The 24,112-nt window shown below is 46.3% G+C and overlaps 1 protein-coding gene across 1 annotated transcript; it reads left to right on the top strand.

Annotated features, from left to right (window-relative positions):
- Positions 1 to 8,437: 8,437 nt before the first annotated feature.
- LOC128832204 (lymphocyte antigen 6E-like) lies at positions 8,438 to 23,561 on the top strand. The gene is made up of 3 exons (XM_054019342.1): positions 8,438 to 8,624; positions 20,932 to 21,051; positions 22,664 to 23,561. Exons 1-3 carry the CDS (start codon positions 8,573 to 8,575, stop codon positions 22,867 to 22,869), a joined length of 378 nt encoding a protein of 125 aa, XP_053875317.1. The 5' UTR covers positions 8,438 to 8,572; the 3' UTR covers positions 22,870 to 23,561.
- The last annotated feature ends 551 nt before the right edge of the window (positions 23,562 to 24,112 follow it).

A 24,112-nucleotide genomic window follows, 5' to 3' on the forward strand; every position in this document is an offset into this window, starting at 1 on the left:
CACCCCTGGCTTTCCTGACTCCTTGGAAACAATGGTATAAGGCAGAGGGTCTTCCAGGGCGGAGGCGCAGATTGGAGGAGTAAGGATAATTTTGTGGTTAAATCACTGGCATGGGACTCAGAAGATCTGGGTTTAGTTCCTGGCTCTGCCCCAGACTCCCTGTGTTACTTTAGGCAAGTCATTTAACCTCTCCATGCCTCAGTTTCCCCATACAGATGATGATACTTGTTGAGCAGAGGCCTGTTCTCTAAGTTGTTCAAGGTAACAAAAGTCCAACTCAACCGGTTATGTAAAATTGTTTAGAAAAGTCAGTAAAAGTTGGAGACTGACTGGTACAAATTGGATCGTTTTGAGTTACACGTTGGGAGGCGGAGTCACTACATGAGAGGAGTGGGAGGGGTGGACTGGAAAGAGTGAACGTCACCTTCAAGGCGGCCACCCCCACCATCTTGTGATGCTCCAGAACCCACCAAGACACCGTTGGACCTTCGTCATCCTGATCCTGAACGGCCTCCTGATCAGACCGAGCCAGAGAGCCATCACCATCTCCACCAGCTTCAGCTAATTCCCAAACAACACCAGGGACGTGAGACTCAAGCCCCTGCTGTCACCTTCCCCCTCCAGGGTTATTTTCCTGACGCTCCTTCTCTCTTCTGTTTTTTATACTGTGCTTTCTGCCTGCTGGCTGAGGTGGCCAAATCTACGCCAACCTTTGCAACACTGCTGCAAGCCTGTGACCATTAAGGCAAGCTGAAAGCAATGTATCTCCCTCCCCTAAACCAAACTCAGACTCTGACAGCAACAGTAGCTCCAGACCATCTAAACTAACCTTTCCCCCAGGAAGAACAGCTACCACCACCTCTAAACGACTTCCAAGCAGAGGCCTCTCTCTGTATACAAGGCTGCATTTAGCAGGGATATTGGTTGTTCCCAGTATTGCCAACCCCAAATGCTCAAAAATCATGAGTCAGGCTCACCAAAAATCACGAGACTGGCTTTAAAATCATGAGATTATGTAAATGTAACAGATTTGGGGTTCTTTTTATTTGCCTTCCACTTTTGGAGCCTTTAGGGTGCACTGGGGTCACGTATTGAAGCTTTCTCCACAGCCACTAGGGCTAGAAACTTGCCTTTTCTTTAACGATGTAGGCTGAAATCATCACATATCCACCTGAATCCAGGAGCTGGGACTTTAATTTAAAAACAATAATTATCATGAGAATCATGAGAGTTGGCAATGCTGAGTTTCATAGAGTCCAAGGCCAAAAAGGGACCATCTTGATCATCTAATCTAACAAAAACCAGAGAAAAAATTCCTAAGGATTATCCTTTAGAAAAACATCCAATCTTGATTTTAAAATGGCCAGTGATGGAGAATCCACTACGACCCTTGGTACGTTGTCCCAAAGGTTAGTTTCCTTTACTATTAAATATTTACACCTTATCTCCAGTACAGTGAAAGCCTTTACATGTAACACTTTATATCTCAAATGCTTTAACTGTCTCCCCCATCCCATTTTTTCTGTCTTTAATAAAAGGTTGAATAGATCTGAATGACAGTTGTTACAATCGCAGTCAGCGGTGGTAGCTTGATGTGGACATTACAACGGTGTCTTGTGGAGGCACCGTAAAAAACTGGCTGTAAGTAACTTGCCAAGAGTCACCCAGGAAATCTGTGGTGGAGAAGACAATCAAACGATGGTCTCCCAAGTTCCAGACCAGCATTCTAGCCACTGGCTCCCACCAAAGACTTTATTTGCCTAGCTGTAGAGGAAGGACCGAGGAGGCAGCATGTACAAATAATGCATAATCCAAAGGGATAGCCCTAGAGACTGACATGAAGATCAGTTATCTCTATACTCTCTTGCCCTCCAGAGGACTTTGGCTAGTAGTCACATTGCTTATCACTTTTCTTATAGGAAAGGGAGGCTAGTTGCTACCTTTCCATTCTAACTGCCCTAGTAAATGACTGCTTCTCTATTAATAGCTTTCTTTGCAATGAAAGGGGCTAGAAACATGCTAAATGAAACCTGTAGTTAGCCTTGGGCATTTCTAGCCCCCCATCCCTCAAATCAGTGGCTGGAGCACAGCTATGGGCTTCAGAACACATGATCAGCTGTGAGCTTTAGCTATAAATATGCCCCTACCAAATTCATGGCCATGAGAAACATGTCACGGACCGTGAAAATGGTCTCACCCGCACGAAGACTGGTCTTTTGTGTGCTTTTACCCTACACTATACAGATTTCACAGGAGAGACCAGTATTTCTCAAATAGGGGTTCCTAACCCAAAAGGGAGTTGCAGGGGGGTCACAAGATTATTTTAGGGGGGTTGCGGTATTGCCACCCGTGATTCTGTGCTGCCTTCAGAGCTGGGTGGCTGGAGAGTGACGGCTGTTGGCCAGGCACCCCTCTCTGAAGGCAGCACCTCCCTAGTAGCAGTGCAGAAATAAGGGTGTAAATATCATACTATTCCATCCTTACTTCTGTGCTGGTGCTGACGGTGGCTCTGCCTTCAGAGCTGGGCTCCCGGCCAGCAGATGCCGCTCTCCAGCTGCCCAGTCTGAAGGCAGCGCTGCTGCCAGCAGCCGTGCAGAAGTAAGGGTAGTAGAACCACAACCCCCCCTACAATAACCTTGTGATCCCCCCGTACTCCTTATGGGGTCATGACCCCTACAATTACAACACGGTAAATTTTCAGATTTAAATAGCTGAAATCATGAAATTTATTGCTTTTAAAATCTTCTGACTGTGAAATTGACCGAAATGGATTGTGAATTTGGTAGGGCCCTAGCTATAAACTCTCACCAGACATCAGCAAGCAAAGAAGATCTCCCATCCAAGCCCTAAGCAGCCCCAATCCTACTTAGCTTCTGAACGCAGGCATATTCAGAGTGGCGTGGCCACAGATAGAAACTAAGGTGAAAAATTACAAACCTTTATGTAGTTACAAGAATCCCGGAGAGAGGCCTACACAGTGTGCAATCATTCTTCCCTGTGCAAAGTGGGTGACAAAGGGTACCAAATATCAATGGTAGCATTGTACACACACTTTGCATTTTAGCAAACAACTTCATAAGGTGCAAAGTCCTAAGAGGAGCACAGGATCTGGTCCAAGAGGTGACTATAGCTGGATCGCTTGGTAATAGTGACCGTAATATAATTAAATTTAACATCCCCGTGGTAGGGAAAACACCAGAGCAACCCAATACTGTGGCATTTCATTTCAGAAAGGGGAACTACACAAAAATGAGGAAGTTAGTTAAACAGAAATTAAAAGGTAGAGCACAAAAAGTGAAATCCCTGCCAGCTGCCTGGAAACTTTTTAAAAACACCATAATAAAGGCTCAACTTAAATGTATACCCCAAAGTAAAAAACACAGTAAGAGAACCAAATAAGTGCCACCGTGGCTAAACAACGAAGTAAAAGAAGTAGTGAGAGACAAAAAGGCATCCTTTAAAAAGTGGAAGTTAAATCTTAGTGAGGAAAATAGAAAGGAACATAAACCCTGGCAAATGAAGTGGAAAAATATAATTGGAAAGGCCAAAAAAGAATTTGAAGAACAGTTAGCCAAAGACTCAAAAAGTAATACCAATTTATTTTTTAAATATATCCGAAGTAGGAAGCCTGCTAAACAATCAGTGGGGCTACTGGACGATCGAGATGCTAAAGGAGCACTCAAGGACGATAAGGCCATTGCGGAAAAACTAAATGAATTCTTTGCATCGTCTTCATGGCTGAGGATGTCAGGGAGATTCCCACACCTGAGCCATTCTTTTTAGGTGACAAATCTGAGGAACTGTTCCAGATTGAAGTGTCATTAGAGGAGGTTTTGGAACAAATGGTAAACTAAAAACTACTAAGTCACAAGGACCAGATGGGATACACGCAAGAGTTCTAAAGGAACTCAAATGTGAAATTGCAGAACTACTAACTGTAGTCTGTAATCTATCATTTAAATCAACTTCTGTACCAACTGACTGGAGGATAGTTAATGTGATGCCAGTTTTTAAAAAGGGATCGAGAGGTGACCCAGCAATTATAGGCCGGTAAGCCTGACTTCGGTACTGGGCAAACTAGTTGAAATGATAGTAAAGAAAAAGATTCTCAAACACACAGATGAACATAATTTGTTGGGGAAGAGTCAACATGGTTTTTGTAAAGGGAAATCATGCCTCACCAATCTACTAGAATTCGTTGAGGGCTTCAGCAAACATGTGGACAAGGGGGACCCAGTGAATATAGTGTACTTAGATTTTCAGAGAGCCTTTGAAGGTCCCTCACTAAAGGCTCTTAAGCAAAGTAAGCTGTCATGGAATAAGAGGGAAGGTTCTCTCATGGATTGGTAACTGATTAAAAGATAGGAAACAAAGGATAGGAATAAATGGTTAGTTTTCAGAATGGAGAGAGGTAAATAGTGGTGTCCCCCAGGGGTCTGTACTGGGACCAGTCTTATTCAACATATTCATAAATGATCTGGAAAAAGGGGTACACAGTGAGGTGGCAAAATTTGCAGATGATACAGAACTACTCAATACAGTTAAGTCCCAGGCAGACTGCGAAGAGCTACAAATGGATCTCACAAAACTGGGTGACTGGGCAACAAAATGGCAGATGAAATTCAATGTTGATAAATGCAAAGTAATGCACATTGGAAAACATAATCCCAAGTATACCTATAAAATGTTGGGGTCTAAATTAGCTGTTACCACTCAAGAAAGAGATCTTGGAGTTATTGTGGATGGTTCTCTGAAAACATCCACTCAATGTGCAGCGGCAGTCAAAAAAGTGAACAGAATGTTGGGAATCATTAAGAAAGGGATAGATAATAAGACAAAAAATATTCTATTCCCTCGATATAAATCTATGGTACGCTCACATCTTGAAATCTGCGTGCAGATGTGGTCACCTCAACTCAAAAAAGATATACTGGAATTGGAAAAGGTTCAGAAAAGGGCAACAAAAATGATTAGGGGTATGGAGCGGCTTCCCGTTGAGGAGAGATTAATAAGACTGGGCCTTTTCAGCTTGGAAAAGAGACGACTGTGGGGGGATATGATAGAGGTCTATAAAATCATGACTGGTGAGGAGAAAGTAAATAAGGAAATGTTATTTACTCCTTCTCATAACACAAGAACTTGGAGTCACCAAATGAAATTAATAGACAGCAGGTTTAAAACAAACAAAAGGAAGTATTTTTTTCACACAACGCGCCATCATTCTGCAGAACTCTTTGGCAGAGGATGTTGTGAAGGCCAAGACTATAACAGGCTTCAAAAAAGAACTAGATAAGTTAATGGAGGATAGGTCCATCAATGGCTATTAGCCAGGATGGTCAGGGATGGTGTCCCTAGCCTGTTTGCCAGAAGCTGGGAATGGATGTCAGGGGATGGATGACTTGATGATTACCTGTTCTGTTCATCCCTCTGGGACACCTGGCATTGGCCACTGTCAGAAGACAAGCTACTGGGCTAGACGGACCTTTGGTCTGACCCAGTGTGGCTGTTTTTATGTTCTTATGAGGAAATTTCTCTCCCCTCCCTGCCCTGAATAACATGAGTCACCATGTCAAAAAGAAAAAGAGAGAGAAACAAAACTTTTAAAAACACCTATAAACTTTAAATCCCTGCTATGACTATACAAGGACATGTGATCAGACCACATGTCTCTGGACTCCATCTTGGGATGTCAGTATTTTTCCACAGACTGATCTGGGAACCAAGCTTTGAAACAAATGGTACCTGCCATATGCAAAAGGTATATAAGGCAGGGAGTGACATCATCGAGTGTTCTTCACTCCCCACACAAGAAGACTCCTGGAAATACCTGAGGAACAAAGACAACTGGGGGAGTGCTGGACCCAGGCTAAAGGGATTTCTAGCCTGTGAATTATCAGAGGAGTAGCCGTGTTAGTCTGGATCTGTAAAAAGCAACAGAGAGTGCTGTGATACCTTTAAGACTAACAGATGTATTGGAGCATAAGCTTTTGTGGGTGAATACCCACTTCGTCAGACACATGTGACCATCATGCGTCTGACGAAGTGGGTATTCACCCAGGAAAGCTTATGTTCCAATACATCTATTAGTCTTAAAGATGCCACAGGACTCTCTGTTGCTTTTAGCCTGTGAATGGAACACCTGGGGATTCCAAGCTGTAAAGCAAGTGCAGCTTGTCCCTTAAGAATCTGCAGCCTGCTTGTATCATCTCTTAGGCTGAGAATTTGCTAATTCATATCCAATTTGTTTAGTATATTAAGCCTAGCTTGTGGTTTTTGGTTATCTGCTAGGTAATCTGCTTTGATCTGTTTGCTTTCGCTTATAATCACTTAAAATCTATCTTGGTAATTAATAAACTTGTTTTTGCTTTATCTAAATCTGTGAGGCTGCAGCATCTCCACCTTCCAGACCCACTGCTGCCACAGCACCTACAATACCCTAGCCAGCTTGCGATGGCTTGGCTGAGAGGTGGCTGGCAGCTCCGGCAGAGAGAACAGCTCTCGATCCCCAAGCCTGCCCATGTGTGACCCCAAGCCAACATCACTTGTGACCAGCAACCGAAATGTGGGACATCTGGTTTTTGTTGCATGTTGTGCTGTGATTGATCAGGATGGTTATTAACTATGAACCCTGTTGATAGGGATGTTTACTCACTCTGTCAAACAAATAGGTCAGCAGGAGTCATGCCCAATGGTGAAATCAGGAGTCAGGACCAAGACTTACAGCAGGAGTCAGTAGCCAGGAATTGGAGCCAAGGGTCAAAGACCAGTTATATGGAGTGAGACAAAGAAGGAAGGAGAAGCTGCTGGGCTTAATAGCCAGTCTGCTGACTCTTCCCTCCAGTGGGGCGGGGTAGCCAATCAGGCAGCCTACTACAAGCCAGCTTATGTGGTCATTAAGTTGCCCAGAGACTGGTCCTGCTGCAGGCCCTGAGTCAGTCAGTTACAGAAAAGAGGAAGGGACTGATGGGAGTTGTAGTCCCCTGGCTTAGCAGGTTCATCACACCTAACTTTCCTGTGCTTGACTTTGCAAACTAAATAAAGGAAAGGTCACAGGAACCCATTTTCCTGGACAAGCCTTAGGCAACAGAAATACAGAGGCCAGTACCACCGGCCCCAATAATTCAGCACAAAATAATAATAAATGATGAGAGAATTGTGGAAACTTCATATTCTGGGACATTTTAAACCAGACTGGAGAGAGCCGAGAGAAGTATGCCGTGTCTTGGGAAGGAAATGGGTTTAATTAGGGGTTCTTGCCCGGGCTGGAGTTTGACAATATCAGAATGTTCTGCGGGAACATGTCGATTTGGCCGAAACTTCTGAGAGAAACCGGCCTGACTTCCTGCCAGCTCACCTTCCTGCCTCCTCCACTCCTCAGCAGCCCGCCTGGAGGAAGTGTGGGAACTGGGATTCCCCAAATCCCCAGGCAGCCATCTCCCCAGGCTGCCTGCTCCCCCGTCCCCCAGGCAGCTGGCTGGCTCCATGGTTCACCTGACTCCCTACCTGGTGGGCTGCTCTCCTCCCTGGAGCCCCATGCTAGATGGCTCCCTATGTGCTGCCTGGGGAATTGCCAGGCTGCCTGACTCTCCTCACAGATGACTCCCCAGATAGCCATCTGGGCCAATGGGGAGTCGGGCAGCTGGAGGCATCAAGGAGTAGGGTGACCAGATGTCCCGATTTTACTGGGTCCCGATTTTTGGACCTTTTTCTTATATCGGCTCCTATTACCCCCCCACCCCGGTCCCGATTTTTCACATTTGCTGTCTGGTCACCTATCAAGGAGCCAGGGCAGCCCAGCAGCCTGCCAGGCCGGGAGGTAGACAGCCCAGGGTGCTGGGAGATCAGGGTGCTGAAGAGCGGGTTACCCAGGCATTCTGGGGACGTGTTTTGTTTTAAAAAAAAGTTTTTAAAAGTCTGAAACACGTTCGACTTTTCAGTCCCTTCCCCTTGCCACCCCCATGAGTTTTTAATTTTTCATCCGGATTTGGGACAGAAAGATTTATCGCCAACTGGAACTTTTTCACAGGCTGGAGCTTCTCTGTCCTGGCCAGCTCCACTGGTGACCCCCCTCCCTCTCTCTGCGCCTAGAAGGCAGGGAGCAGGGTCCCCACCCTCTTTGCTGTTGGAACCTGGTATGGAAAAGGTTAAGAATCACCGGATTAGACACTAAAGTAGGGATTTTCCACCCTGGTGTCTGGTTTATGCAGTGTATTAACCATCTCCTTGTGCAAAAGCGTTTGGCACAGGAATGCTTTAGTCCTGATTTTCCTCCTCCCTCCAGACTGCAGCGGGAAAATGAAACCAAACACAATGAAATTTACTGGAGCACTGGATTCTGTTAAGACTCTGAGCCTTGTTGCCTCTGGCTGCTCTTGAACTAAGAAAAAACCCATGTGAGCAAAGCAAACTCCCCTGCACTTTCCACACCCTGCCATCAATCTTGTGTCTCCTCCCCACTAACACGCAGTCTTTGCATGCGCTGCCTTCACAGGCAACCACCAAGATCCTCATTTATAACCAGCCCCCCAAGAAGCAGCTGCCTTTCTGCCCAGGCTGTGACGGCAGGCCAAAGATGAAGGCTTTTCTTCTCACCCTGCTGGCGGTGGTTCTGTGTGCGGAGCAAGGTGAGATGCTGCTAATGATTCCCCTGTGCCTGAGAGAGAGCTAGGGAAGGAGCTAGAAATGGGGGCGGGGGAGATTTTTACAGCATCGATGGCAAAGATTCTACCTTGAAGTGGGAGCTGGCACTTCTGCAATCCTCCCTTTGCAGCCAGCTGCTCGGTAGTGCGAAGCAATGTCTGGTGCTCTGGGTGCAAGAGGGAGCACACTTCTGTGGATCTGAGCTCCTTCCAACAGCAGCATGTCTTGAGAGGCTTAGAGGGGGCTCAGGGTGGGTGACTAGCCCTAGAGACCTGTCTAGTCATCTCTTAAAGAAATCTTTTAGACGGTTATCCTCTGAGCCAGGCTCTTTTACTCAGGGCGATCAGGGCTCCTCAGCATTGCTTTCTTGCAACCATAACTTTTGCAAGTTCTTCTGCTGTAATCAGCTAAAAACATAAGGGTCTGATTGATCCCAGATACAGCGGAGTAAATCAGGAGTCACTGCACTCAATTCAATTAAGCTGGAGCAGTGGACAGGGCCGGCTCTACCATTTTTGCCGCCCCAAGCGAAAAAAAAAAAAAAAAGCCACTCAGACTGCTGTCCGAACTCCCAAAGCAAAAAAAGAAAAAACAAAGCCGCCCAGACTGTGCCGCCCCAAGAGTGGACGGAACGCCGCCCCTTAGCATGTGCCACTCCAGGTACCTGCTTCCTCTGCCGGTGCCTGGAGCCGGCCCTCGCAGTGGAGCACCGGCACAAGTGAGATCAGACTCAGGCCCTGCGTTCTTACAATGCTGCAGTGGAATCCCAGTAATATTGGACGGGGGTCACAGCTGTAGGTTCTGGTGGGAAGAGCCACTGGTTGATTCTTAATGGAGGATAATTTTACTCCTCCAACTCTTCCTGTAGAAGAGAAGGTGCTGGCTTCCTGGAGGGTCCTGGAGCCGCTTGCGGGTAGGGCTAGATCAGTGGTTCCCAAACTGGGATTTGTGAACCCCTGGACGTTCGTGAAATGTTATAGGGGGTCTTGGGAAAAAATTCCCTAATGGTGGACAGAGCTGTCCCTAGGGACCCGGGGCCCGCAGCCTGGAGCCCCTGGACTTCCAAGAGCTAAGCAGATCAAAGCAAGCATATCTATCACACTGAGGAGATTTAAACTTCAAGACTCCTCATAAGAAATGGAAAGGGAGGTGGATATTTGTTGCTGTTTTTAAAATTAAATAGGCAGCTAGTATTGTTTTTAAAATGACGATGAAGAACAAATTTAAGCTTTGTTGTAACATGTGTTGTTTGCCTGGACTGCTCAAGACCTGAATGCTTGTGTAGGAGGAATGCTTTGAGTTGGCTTCTTACATACCTTCCTGCTGTTTCACATGTGATACTCCTTGATGAAACATAGGAGCCTTGTCTTATAACTGGCTTATTCAAAGTGATACAAGCTACAAAAGCGAGATCTTGGAAGAGTGTCGCCGTTTTGATAATGTAATAAAAATACTGTAATGATAAATAATAATTAACAATAAATAATGTGTAATAAGCATGTCATAAAAACACATTTTATATTTCCAAGATCACTGCTTTTATAGTTTATACTCAGGTAAAGTAGAAAATCCCTGGACATATTCATTTTTAGGAGGGGGTTGGCAAGACTTGACATTTTAGTAAAAGGGGTTCACAGGATGTTAAATTTGGGACCCAATGGGCTCGATCAGGGTGATTGGTGGGGGAGAGCCCAGTATTCACCACCTATGACATGTATGCTGTGGGGCCAGTGACCTAATCGTGCCCCCGCTCTCACTGGAACTGTGGGGTGTGAGTGGGTGTTGTAGCCAAGGTCAAGATTGGAGTGTGCCCTGCCCACTGCTAGGTGCTTGTGCTGGGAGAGCTGGAGAAGAGGTTCTCTGCTCCCCACCTTTGCTAGGCTAGCTGTCAACTTTAAAAAACAATGAGCAGTCACAAAGATCACTTGACTCCCCGCCTGGCCCCACTGGAGTCGTGTGAGTAAGACACTCCCCAGTGTAACTGGAGCATGTGCTTGTAAAATCAGTGTTGCATCCTCTTCTAGTATCTAGGCCGCAGAGGATAACAGCCCACTACTGCTTCTAGTTGGAGTTATTCCTTCCCTGTCAGTGATCAAGATCTGTGAAAGGCCTGGGTTCAAACTCTGCTGGTGACCCATGGAGGTGGAGGGATTGTTACATAAAGGTGGCAGAATCAAGCCCTGGGATGAACTTAATGCTTTAGATCTTGTTCTTCCTTAACCCATCCCCTCCTTCTCTTTGTCACCCTCACGCATCACTTCCTGTCCAATTTGCACTATAAACTCTCTAGGAAATGCACCGTACTTCTCTGTTTGTTTCTATAAAGCATTTCACATGCTTCTGACACTGTAATAATAATAACCAAGCTTGTCTGGCAAGTCGGAATGAATTCTCTGGTCTTCCATGTGATACCCATCTATAAATAACACATCATGTCATTCCCACTTCATTTGTCAGAGCCAGTGTGAGCTCATATCTTGATTGCCGCCCACCATCCATTGGCACCTGTCTCTTTGCAAATTAGTCCTTATAAAATATTGGACCAGCTCTAGCCAGGAAGGAGTTGTTTCCCCCATGCATATTAGCCCAGGTGCACTGGTGATTTTTGTGCCTTCCTATGAAGCATCAGGCAATGATCACTGCAGAAGGTAGGATGCTGAACAACTGGAACATATGGTCTGATCTGGGATGGCACGTCTTCTGTATGTAACAGTGACTACATAATACAGACATGGTAATCAGAGGGAACTGAATCTAGGGTCTTGAGCCCCAAACTGTAGGCCTGTGTCGGAGAAAAACTGAGTTCTCACTATTTTGTTAGGTACCGCAAGTCAGATGTTTTATTAACTCTCACATGTGCAGAGGGAGAGAGCTAAACAGGTCTCTCTCTGGTAACTAATTACAGCAAGCATTTATACCTTTCATTACAGAAATAATGAGGGACAGCTGCATTTTGTTTATACATAGGCCATCTTGATATCTCATTTCCTTACTTGTTTTGACTCTTGCCTACATACAATTAGTTTCTATACCTTATCTACACAAGGTCTTCTACACCTTATCTATACTGAGGTCACAATGACTTCTTACACAGCTCTTTCTCACCCGTCTCACACAATCCTCACACAATCCTGGCTTCTACAAATCTCGCGTTATCAGGGTTATCAGGGTCACAGCTAGCTTGACTCTTGCTAACAAAGACTGTCTCTTGCTAACGAAGCCTGACTCTTGCTAACAACCATCATGCATTGCAGTTCCCTTCTACGAAGCCTGACTCTTGCTAACAACCATCATGCATTGCAGTTCCCTTCTGTCAGTTCTTTTCTCTGCTTCCACAACCCCCCCCTTTTGTACTTCTAGTACAACAAACATTCTCAAATCTCTATTTGCATCAAGTCCTGGACTTCAGATTCTAAATTAGATGCTTCAACCTTTGGGGTTTTGATTGGATGCAATGATAATGCATGATTAGCATGAACATGAAAGGTATTACTATTATTACGTCTTTTACAACAACAATAACATAATCCTAAACTAACTAATAACAATACAAGCAATAACATTCCCATAGCAATACTATAATGGGGTTGTTGTACAGCCTTTGTCATAAAGCACAATACATCATATTTAGTACATAAGGTAGATACTCTATAAGCAGTGTGAAAGGCATACTTTTCTACTTGATATACATTTTGAAGCATGTGAATTTGCCCTTGTACCTCAGAGATTTTCTGAATCTCAGGTAACAATGAAAGCAAATTTTGAAATCTATCAGATAGTAAGCTAGTCCAATTAAAGGGTATCTGGAACCTAAGGGCTACTTGAAAAACTCTATCTGCAGGCCAGTAAATGATATGATTGTCTGCAGTGGTAGTGAGATTAAAATGTATGTCTTGTGATATGGTGTCATTAACATACACACAGCTATCATTAGCTTGGAAGAGTAAGTGTCCTGTCAGGGTAGTTCCTTGTCCCCTACCCTCCCAGCAAACGTAGTCATAGACAGTGACAACTTCTCCTGGCTTCAGTTTACGTGTACACTGAAGCTGTGGGGGTTCTAATGGCCAGAATATCCATAGGCTACCTAACCCCATCCAAATGTCAGGTGTAATCCTAGGAGCACTGACTAAAAATCGATTGGGCATACCAGGTGGTCTAATTTCCCAGATGTCTCGATGAATTACCCAATCCCATATGCATCCTCCCCATGGACCCGGCAGGATACGGTATGTGGGAGCCCACACCCCCTGTACCGGTCCATATGCTTGGAAGGAGCACTGAGAACGTCCACACTTCCACCCAGAAAGTTTCCAAGTATGTCTCCATGGCCACAGGTCAGATGGCACTCCTGACGTGTCTGTAAGGGCAGTGGGCCAAGCCTGGTGCTCTAGATCATTCCGAATGGCCATTAGCTGGTCATTCAAGAAATCCTGAATCTCTGAGCATGCTAGATCCCACTGCAATGCCTTCCCAGCCTCAGTGATATTCAATACCATCTCTGTCAGTAACTTCTGGGTCATAGAACTAAGGGCGGAGATAACATGTAACTCACCAACTCCAGCCTGTACCTGGGTTAGTTGTGCTCCAGAAACAAGGCCTATGGCCTTCTCTAGTTGGCCCAATTTCTCATCATGTTCCTGATTCTTAAAAATATTCCAAACTGCTGCTGCACTATTGGCCCCATCCCACAGGGATCCGGTCAAGTCTCTTCTCTTTCTAGAAGAAATAACCCAAGCCCTCTGTTGTGCTAATCTAATGGCAGCCCCTTGTGAACAGTTCGGGTATGTAGAGGTAATCTGGAAACTGGATAAGGGCAATGAAAATTTAACAGTTCCCAGTGTGGTGTTAATCACAGTCCATCGATATCCTACTACATCTCTCTTTGGTGTAGTACTATACCACATCTGTTGGTCAAACACCTTTATGTATTTCCGGGAGGCATTAACATTAATGGTATAAGATGGAGTGTATTGCAGTAAGGTACAAGTCACATTATCAGTCACTGGAATCATTTCTATGCAGGTAAAATTTCCAGTGGCAGAACAAACTCTTTGAGTGCTTGTTCGATTGTTCACTAATTGGGTGATCAAATAACAATAAGGGCCTCTTTCATTTAACACAGTACAAATTCCAGGAACAATCATCATATCTACTTCACTATAGAACCCATCAATTGCAGTTATTAATTCTTGGGGTTCACTAGTAGTGATATCATGTATTTTTATCTCTACTGATCCATTTGTTCTCCATTCAATTGTTTGCTCATATACATTGTCTTGAACTTTAAAGAATAATTTCTCTGAGCAAAATTTCAGTAAATCACTGAGATGTGAATGTCTTGGCCAATGAGTTTCATTGGAATGTGTAGTACTGTTTGTATCTGGATAAGTTACAGTGGTGGTGGCAAGGGTCAAGGGACTAGTGGTGGTGGGTGTAGTCTTTGTAGTGGCAAGGCGTTTTTGATATTCATCATCTGAAAGCCAATTAGGGAGGGCAGTGCATCCTGAAGGTACCTGTCCATAAGCACAAAGCCCTGATCCTGGAAAGAATCCACCCCACCACTGGACCCCACATTCCCAGGAACGTTCCCCACAGTTCCCTCCTTGCCAATAAACAATGCTTCGTTTCTTCCACCAGGGCCAGTTCTTAATGTCTTTTGTAGTTAGAAAGTTCTGGACTTTGGTGGTTTCAGCAGAGCGAGTGTTTCTTCTTTTCTTCTTCAAAAACAGTTGTGATTCACCATAATACAGGGGAGAGGTTACTAGCACTTCACCCTGTACTGGTGTGATTCCTGTAAAAGAATTCAAAGGCACAGTAGATCTGTCAGTGGACAAGGGAGAGGTTACTAGCACTTCACCTTGTCCTCTTTCCCTGCTGTCCAGGAGGCACAGCAGAGCTAGCAGGAGAAACAGGCTGATCAGCAGCTGGAGAATCCTCTCCAGGCGGAGGGGTCTTTTTGCAGTGCGAAGCATGGGTCCAGGTGGGCAGTCCTTGGCACTTCACAGCAGTGTTAGTGGTTAACAGGACTTGGAAAGGGCCTTTCCAGCGTGGAGCCAAGGCAGTCTTTCGCTGATGGACCTTTATGTAGACCCAGTCTCCTGGTTCCAGCGAGTGGCAGGGCTGCACAGGATCCTTGGGTAGTGCTTCTTTCACCTGTGTATAGAAAGACTTAACACATTTCATTAGTGCCTGACAATACTTAAGCATTGTGTCATCCATTAAATGAATGTCCATCTGAGCTAGGGTCAGTGGGGGCGCAGTTGGTAGTCTCATCGGGCGCCCTGTCAGAATCTCATGAGGGCTGAGTCCAGTCTTTCGATTGGGAGTGGCCCTCATACTCATTAGTGCCAGAGGAAGGGCATCTGGCCACTTCAAGTTTGTTTCAGCACAAATCTTGGCCAGTTTATTTTTCAGAATTCCATTCTGGCGTTCCACTGTCCCAGCAGACTGCGGATGGTGGGGACAGTGAAGGTTGTGTTGAGTCTGCAAAGCTGCACATAACTCCTTTACAATCTGTCCAGTAAAATGAGTTCCACGGTCACTGTTGATACTCACAGGGATGCCAAATCGTGGTACAAAATCTTTAAGCAGAAGTTTCACAACAGTCCTGGCATCTGCTTTCCTGCAGGGAAAAGCTTCAACCCAATTTGAAAATACATCCACCAAAACCAATACATATTCATAGCCACAACATTTAGACAGTTGAATAAAATCAATCTGAATATTTACAAAAGGTCCCCAAGGGGGAGGGTGAGCTGCCTGCCTAACTTTAACAGCTTTACCAATGTTATGCTGCTGACAAATCACACATTGTTGACAGTAGTGATGTGCAATGACTGGGAACCCGAATGCACACCAATCTCGGTTAACTGCAGCAACCATCCCCCCTTTGCTCACGTGAGCCATTCCGTGGTATACACGAGCAAGATAGGGCATTAGCATCTTCGGTGCAACCAGGCGACCAGCTGGGGCACGCCAAAGATGATCAGGGTGTAGAATACAGCCATTAGCACTCCATAAACGTTTCTCAGCTGCCGGTGCAGCTTCCTGGATCTTGGCCAGATCCTCAAGGGAGGCTAGTGGAGGCTGTTCAATCAAAGCACAAGTATATTGAGCCTGAGGTGCAGAAAGGGCCGCTGCTTTGGCTGCAGAGTCTGCCAAAGCATTTCCACGGGTAACTTCATCATGAGGGGTCTGGTGAGCTGTACATTTCACGACAGCTATAGCTTTGGGCAATAAAAGGGCATCTAAAAGAGCAGAGACATACAGACTGTTCTTAATAGGAGAACCAGTGGATGTAAGAAAACCTCTATACTTCCAGAGCAACCCATAATCATGTACCACTCCAAAAGCATAACGAGAGTCTGTATAGATTGTAACTGCTTGATCCTGAGCGAGAATGCAGGCTCGAGTTAAAGCCACAAGTTCGGCCACTTGAGCAGAAAACACAGAAGGAAGGAAAGCACTTTCAATAACAGCATGTGCAGAACACACAGCATAACCAGCAACCAATTTGCCCTTAGAATCTCGCAAGCACGAACCATCTACAAAGTAAATAAGATCAGGATTTTGCAAAGGCACATCTAGTAAATCATCTCTTGGACGAGAGAGAACCGATGTCACAGACACACAGTCATGTGGGTCTCCGTCTTTGGGCGCAGGCAACAAGGAGGCAGGATTTAGAACAGGGCAACGAGCCAAAGTAATATGAGATGAAGACAACAAGACAAGCTCATATTTTGTAAGACGAGAAGTGGATAGATGCTGTGTCTTAGATTTTAACAAGAGAGCAGCCACAGCATGAGGGACAGCAACAATCAAAGGAGATCTTAAGACAATAGATTCAGATACCTGTACAGCAAGAGCTGCTGCAGCTACAGCACGCAGGCAAGGGGGAAATCCAGCTGCCACAGCATCTAGGGCAGTACTGTAATAAGCAATGGGACGGTGTTTGTCTCCGTGCCTTTGCGTTAATACAGCCAAAGCAAACCCATTACGCTCATGACAGAAAAGAGTGAAGGGTTTAGCATAATCAGGAAGTCCCAGGGCTGGTGCACTGGACAGACTTTGCTTGATAGCAACAAAAGCTTGTTCAGCCTCTGGAGACCAAGGAAGAGGCTCAGGGGTACCTGACTTAGTCAGATCCTGTAAGGGTTTAATCATTGTTGCATAGCCTAAAATCCATTGTCTACAGTACCCAGTCATGCCAAGAAAAGTACGCATTTGAGAAATAGTTCCAGGCCTCTTAAAGGAACCTGGAGTGCATGTGCCACACTTCTAGTAAGATAACGGGTACTTTCCTCAGAGGGATTAGAATCAGGGGAGCTACTGGGAGGCTCAGAATCACCTCTTTGTGGTGAAGAGGAGGCTTCTCTCCCAGGGGAAGAGAGAACAATGTGTGCAGTTGATACATGCGGTGGTGAAACTGGCACTGCCGGGTGAGATTCGTTAGCAGACCCAGGCTGTGCAGGGGGAGGAGGCAGCACGGGCTGCTGCTGCTGAATGTTACTGAAGAAATCTAAAATATCCTCAGCAGTTTCCTCCTCACTGTCAGACCTAACTAATTGGGGATAAAGGGGAGCAGAAGGAATTGCTTGAACGGGATTAGGATACACAGGAGCAGAAGGAATCGCTCTAGGGGTTAAACAGCTGGATGCCTTGCATTTAAGCTGTAAATGTTGCACTTGGGCTTTTAACTTTTCCTGGGAGTCCTTTAGACTCCGCACTCGAGACTCGTGGAGTCTCTTTGTTGCTTCCTCCCACCAACAGACAAATTGCTCCCACTGTGTCTCAGAGGCTTTTGGTGAAGCCAGAGTTTCTTTAAGGTATTTAAGTTTGTCTAAATCAAAGGTACCTTCTAGTGGACATTGTTTAGATGGATTTGCACGCGTGTAAAGATTCCAATTATCTAAATACCTGCAGGTTTTCGGGCCATAATGTACGTACATGAAATAAGCTGGGGTACCCTTAGGGGGTGAAAGGGAAGACTTAGACTGTCCCCCACCCATTTTCCAATCACACACTCAAAGGGGAAGGATGCCCTGTCCGCGCTAGCGGCTCATAAACTAAGGATCTCTCCCTACAGGGTATTCACACAGGAGTGACTAACGAGGATAGCCATGACCCCCTACACCTCCCTTCAGCAAAGAGCGTCGGCTAATCTCAGAGAGACAGCGCCGCTTACTCTGTTGCATCCAGTGAGATGGTCAGACTGTCAGTGGCTCACACGGAGAGGAAAAGGGGAGGAAAGATGGGTGCACACACTCCTAGACCCAGGTAGCCTCCTCGCCGGACGATGCCAGGCCGAGTCAACCTACATGGGTCGGATCTCCTAAAGATCCTCTAGTTACCGGGCTTGCGTTAGAGTAGTTCTGGTCACGAGCCAAAAGACTTCGCAGAGTACTCTGGGCGTCTTCCGGTAACACTCAATTCACACTGTGTACACACACACACACACACACACACACACACACACACACATACACACACAGACTACACACACCAACATACCAAGGCCTTATACCAGGTACTACTCCTGAGTACCTCCAGGTACTATTCCCAAGTACCTTGATGCATCACTTGAGGCGGTAAAAACCCCTCTTGAGGCAGTAACAACTCCTCAATACAGGTGCAAACCCTATGCACCTAGCATATGCTTACAGGGGGCGGCAAACAATTCCCCTATTACGCCGCTCAGCATCTGACCTTGCTGCACAGTCAATAAGTTCGGATGGCGTGAGCCCAACAGGGGCAGACGGCCCCACGGACAGTCCTCCTCCGACACCCCAATAGAGATTTCAAAAGGTCTCTTACCTCTATTGTGGCGCCATGGGGTTCGAAGGGGAACGATCTGTAGCAGCTGCCGTTGCCTCAGTGGGTGTTGCCATCCCGGACGAGCCCCCAAATTGTCGGAGAAAAACTGAGTTCTCACTATTTTGTTAGGTACCGCAAGTCAGATGTTTTATTAACTCTCACATGTGCAGAGGGAGAGAGCTAAACAGGTCTCTCTCTGGTAACTAATTACAGCAAGCATTTATACCTTTCATTACAGAAATAATGAGGGACAGCTGCATTTTGTTTATACATAGGCCATCTTGATATCTCATTTCCTTACTTGTTTTGACTCTTGCCTACATACAATTAGTTTCTATACCTTATCTACACAAGGTCTTCTACACCTTATCTATACTGAGGTCACAATGACTTCTTACACAGCTCTTTCTCACCCGTCTCACACAATCCTCACACAATCCTGGCTTCTACAAATCTCGCGTTATCAGGGTTATCAGGGTCACAGCTAGCTTGACTCTTGCTAACAAAGACTGTCTCTTGCTAACGAAGCCTGACTCTTGCTAACAACCATCATGCATTGCAGTTCCCTTCTACGAAGCCTGACTCTTGCTAACAACCATCATGCATTGCAGTTCCCTTCTGTCAGTTCTTTTCTCTGCTTCCACACCTGTATCACTCAAACTAAAGGAGAACACTTGTAGCTATAAGTAGGAAGTTGTTGAAATTACTTGGACCAACCCATAGAGGGAGGAATGCTCACTCTCTTAGCCAGTGTCATAGAATCATAGACATGTCGGGCTGGATGAGACCTCAAGTGGTCATCAAGTCCAGCCCCCTGCACGGGAGCAGGAACAAGTAAACATAGACCATCCCTGACAGGAATAATCTCTTCTTAAAAACCTCCCATAATGGGGATTCCACAAACTCCCTTGGAAGCCTGTTCCAGAGCTTAACTACCCTTGTAGTTAGAAAGTTTTTCCTAATATCTAACCTAAATCTCCCTTGCTGCAGTTTAAGCCCATTACTTCCTGACCTACTTTCAGCGGATGCTAAACCCAGGGTTGTGAATTCAATCCTTGAGGGGGCCACTTAGGGATCTGGGGCAAGGGATCTTGGTCCTGCTAGTGAAGGCAGGGAGCTGGACTTGATGACCTTTCTGGGTCCCTTCCAGTTCTAGGAGATAGGTATATGGAGAACAATTGATCACTGTCTTCTTTTTAGCAGATCTTAACATGAAGCCTGTGATCCCTCCCCCCTCAGTCTTCTTTTCTCAAGCCTAAACCTGCCCAGTTTTGTAAAAGTTTCCTTGCAGGTCAGGTTTTCTAAACCTTTTATCATTTTTGCTGCACTCCTCTGGGCTCTCTCCAATTTGTCCACGTCGTTTGGTGCCCAGAATTGAACAGAGTACAGCGTCTGAGGCCTCACCAGTGCCAAGTACAATGGGACAATTACCTCCTCTGTCTTATATACAATCGTCCTGCTAATCCACCCCAGAATGATGGCAGCCTTTTTTAGAACCGAATCACATGGCTGACTCATATTCAATGTGTGATCCACCTTAACCCCCAGCTCCTTTTCAGCAGTGCTTCCACCCAGCCAGTTGTTCCCCATTGTGTTTCTGTGCCTTTGATTTTTCCTTCCGCGCTGTAGTACGTTGCACTTCAGTTCATTGAATTTCACTTTGTGGATTTCAGACCAATTCTTGAATTTGTCAAGGTTGTTTTGAATTCTAATCCTGCCCTTCAAAGTGCTTGCAACCCCTCCCAGCTTGGCATCATCTGCAAATGCAATAAGCATACTCTGCTCTTCATTATCCAAATCATTAATGAATATTGGACAATACCAGACCCAGTACTGGCCTCTGCGGGATCCCACAAAATTTGCCTTCCCACTTTGACAGTGAATCATTGATAACAGTCTTTCAACCACTTGTGCACATGCATTACAGTAAATTCATCTAGAGCACCTTTCTCTACTTTCATTATGAGAATGTCATATAGGACTGTGTCAAAATCAAGATATATCACACCTATTGCTTTCCCCTTATCCACTCGGCTGGTAACCTTGTCAAAGAAGGAAATTAGGTTGGTTTGGCATGATTTGTTCTTGAGAAGTCCATGCTGGTTTTTCCTTATGATCCTGTGTGTAACATGGTTTTGGAAAGGAACGTGCTGAGAAAGTATTTACAAATCGGTATCACGGAGGGCATTGGGGGAACTTTTCAGAGGCATAAATAGCAGTTGGGTGCCCAGCTGCCATTTCTGCCTTTGAAAATACCCCCCTCTGTGTTTGGGTCTAATCCTGAATCTTTAATCGATGCACAGGAAAAACTATCACTGGCTTCAATGAGAGTTTGGCCTGAAATAGCGGCTGAGAACATCAGGATATGGTCCATTTTGATGCTCACTAGCAGTAGGTGACAGGGATGGGGACTGTAGACCAGGAACAAATAACCTATTCCTGCAAGCCTCTAACACAGGGTGTGTTTTCCTTTTGTAGCTCACTCACTGGTGTGCTTCACCTGTAAGGATGCGTCCTCCAACTGGGGTTGTCTGGCACCAACTATATGTCAAAGTGGTGAAAACTACTGTTTGACCACGTATCTTGGTGCAGGAATTGGTAAGTTTGGGCATGTTCTGCCTATTCTCTTTCCCTAGCGCTTTCCCAGACGACATGCTGCTCCTGTTCCAGATCACTGGGTTTTCCTTCCTCCGTCTGCTGGAAGGATGGGGCATTGCTGATGTGGAATTGGGGAATCACTCCTTGAAACCGAATGGCAGGAGAACTTTGCTGGGACGCGATAAGGGGGCGGGAGCCCCTGTACTCAGTGGTGAGGTTTGCAGCCGAGTGAGTGACTGAGGAGGGCAGGGCAGGCAATGTCAGGCTTCCTCTACGCCAATTGGGGGCTCCGTATCTACCCCTCCAGCATTGGCTGAAGTCCTGAAATGAGGCTCTTTATAGCCCAGTCCTGCAGCTGCCCCCCAGCAGTGGGTGCTGCTACTGCTGAGGTGCGCGAGGGCTGGGACTGAGTTCCCACCCGCTCCTCAGCGGCTCTGCCATGGGCGTGAAAGGGAAGGAGGCTGCCTGCCCGAGTGGCTGCCGGCCTTGAACGCAGCGAGGGAGCAGTTAGAAAGGGCTCAGTGGATCCTCTGCTTCTCAGCAGTGGTTCTCAGGGAAGCAGCCTCCTCTGCTCTGCTGCATTCTTGTGTCATCGAGCCCACGCCCCTTTCCCTCCGGTTTGGTGGGGGGAAAAGATGGCTGCCTTTGTCCCTGGACCGCAGGGGAGAGGACGTCTCCCGCATGTGTCCGATTGCACCCAGCAGCCATTATACTGCAAGTGTAAATGTCGTTGCCAACCTCTGCATTTTGACAGACTGTAAGTAGCTAGTTCACGGGGAGACGCACTGATATTACTTGCGATGTGGTTCAGTTAACAAAAGTAGTGCCAGCCTAGTGAGTAGTGCAGGGATATCACCCAGGGGACGAGGCCAGTTGGATTGCAGGCCGTTGTAACTGCCCTGCATAAGTGACATTGTGGGCCTTGCTTCCCAGTCTGGCCGCCTTTCGCACCTGGGGAAGCCATGTGATGGTTTAAGCATCAAACATCTCATCTGCTGGTGCAAGGTTCCACTATTGGCATGTGCAAGTGAGAGAATTCACACGCTCCAATCCCAGTGCCTGGCTGGTTGTGCCTGCACAAAAGGAGGCCGGGTTGAAGCCTTTTGGGGTATATTGGTGTCTGCTGCTTAATGAGCTGTGCTGTGATCTGACTACTACCAGCTCTTTCAAGCTCTGAGGCTCAATAGCAGGAGACAGGACCCAGTCCCCTCTGTGCTGCATCCCCGCAGCCCTTCCTGAACTCCCAAAGCCCTGTCCCAGCATGCAGTGGGCAGAGTGTGACAATCTGGAATGGATTCCCAGGGTTCTCTTTGGCTGTTCCCACGTCCTGGCCAGGAATCTGAAGGGAATATTCCCAGATTGTCACTGCTAGGAAGAGACTAGTGCTGTTTTCATGGTATATAACACCAGTAGTGACTTCTAATGGCTGGGCATTCACTGGCAGAGCTAAGGCTGTGAGGCTATTAACTGCTGAGAAATAGCCTCCTCCTCTCAGGATTGCTTAGCTACATCGGTACAATTATCTCCTTTGCAGAGCTAAGGAGCTCCTGTCTGAACTCTGGGAAACATTTTAATCTTGAGTCTCTTTCTCTTGTTTGTGTTTCCGGTTCAGGTGGACATTCCGGGCAGAGCATCTCCAAGGGATGTGCTTCAGTTTGCCCCAGAGGTGGGATAAACATAGGAATACTAGCCGCCTCTGTTTCCTGCTGCAGTTCTTTCTTGTGCAACATCAGCGGGGCCAGCAGCGTGAAAGTCAGCTACTCAGTGCTGGTCATGGCGATCTTGGCCAGCTTTGTCTATATCAGGGCCGGACTGTGATCGGACCAGGAAAAAAATCTTGATGCCCTGAAGAACCTGCTCAGGCTTCTCCAATGAGACACCAAACCCCCCTCCGTGCAAAGCTATACTGAGGTTACCAATGGTGTCCTTTCTTAAAAAGTCTCTCTCAGATCCCATTAGACAAGACCTGCCCTCTTGCCGTTCACAAGGAAATTCTGCTGCTGTCACTGGGTGCCTCTCTGTACCTCTCAGCAGATCTGGATTTGGTTTTGGGTGCAGGAGGCCTGGGAAGCTCAACTGAAGAGTGCAGCCTCACTGGGGAGATGCCCGCTTGCACTCTTAACCCATCAGGAAATGGTGGATAATGTTGGCAGGGTTTCTGCTTTTATACCCGTAGTCCCAGTTGATGGGGCTGATAAAAAAAACGGTCAGGGCTCACCAGGAAATGTTTATCCCAAACCACCTCCAAAGCGGAATACTTAAACACCCCTGCCTCTTGCTACCACAGAGACATTTCCCATCCACGTCACGCTAGGGATCAGTGCCAGACTGACTGCTGGGAAGGCATGATCCAAAACCAAACCTCAGATACATTCACCCCCAGTTGGATTCTGTTTTTTTACATTGTTTTTTTTATTCTGCTCCTTGTCTCACTTTTCTTATGTAAAATGAATGCAGTGCTCGCACTGTGAGCATCACAGCTGAATAAACACCTTCCTGTTCTTTCCTGAGCCCAGATATATTGCGTGTCTCTTTGCTTGCTGGAAAAACAGGGTGTGTGAGGTGCCCTTAGCCGAAAGATCAAGTCATGGGTGCAGCACAACTGCTCCTTGGGACAGCTGCTCTGTGGTTCTCAGCAGCGCCGTCTCTCTTGTCACTTTTCATCCTAACACAGACCTTTACCTCGCATACCTGCCCCCATCCCCCCTCCAGGATGGGCCCTGAGGAACGAACACTTGAGTTGATTATTCACCTGTTCTCCCAGCTGTGGTACCTGTAACATGTCCCACAGACCAGATGCTGCCTTGTATTGTTTTACTCCCAAAAAGCCTTTTCGGACTCAGTCTGTTTGACTGAGGCTGGACAGGATGAAGTGTGAGTCTGGTCTACCATAGACGTGTCATATGGGACTGGAGCAAACACTATGGGAGCAAAACCACTGCGGGGTCAGTCTGTACGTTAGATATTAGCATCTCTCCGATTCCTGCCTTCCATCGTCAGTGAGTGGTGACGGAAAACCCTGCGGCTATATTTAAAAACAGCCATAATGAGCAATCTCCTT

The sequence above is a fragment of the Malaclemys terrapin genome, chromosome 2, assembly GCF_027887155.1.
Source record: "Malaclemys terrapin pileata isolate rMalTer1 chromosome 2, rMalTer1.hap1, whole genome shotgun sequence".
Taxonomy (NCBI): domain Eukaryota; kingdom Metazoa; phylum Chordata; order Testudines; family Emydidae; genus Malaclemys; species Malaclemys terrapin.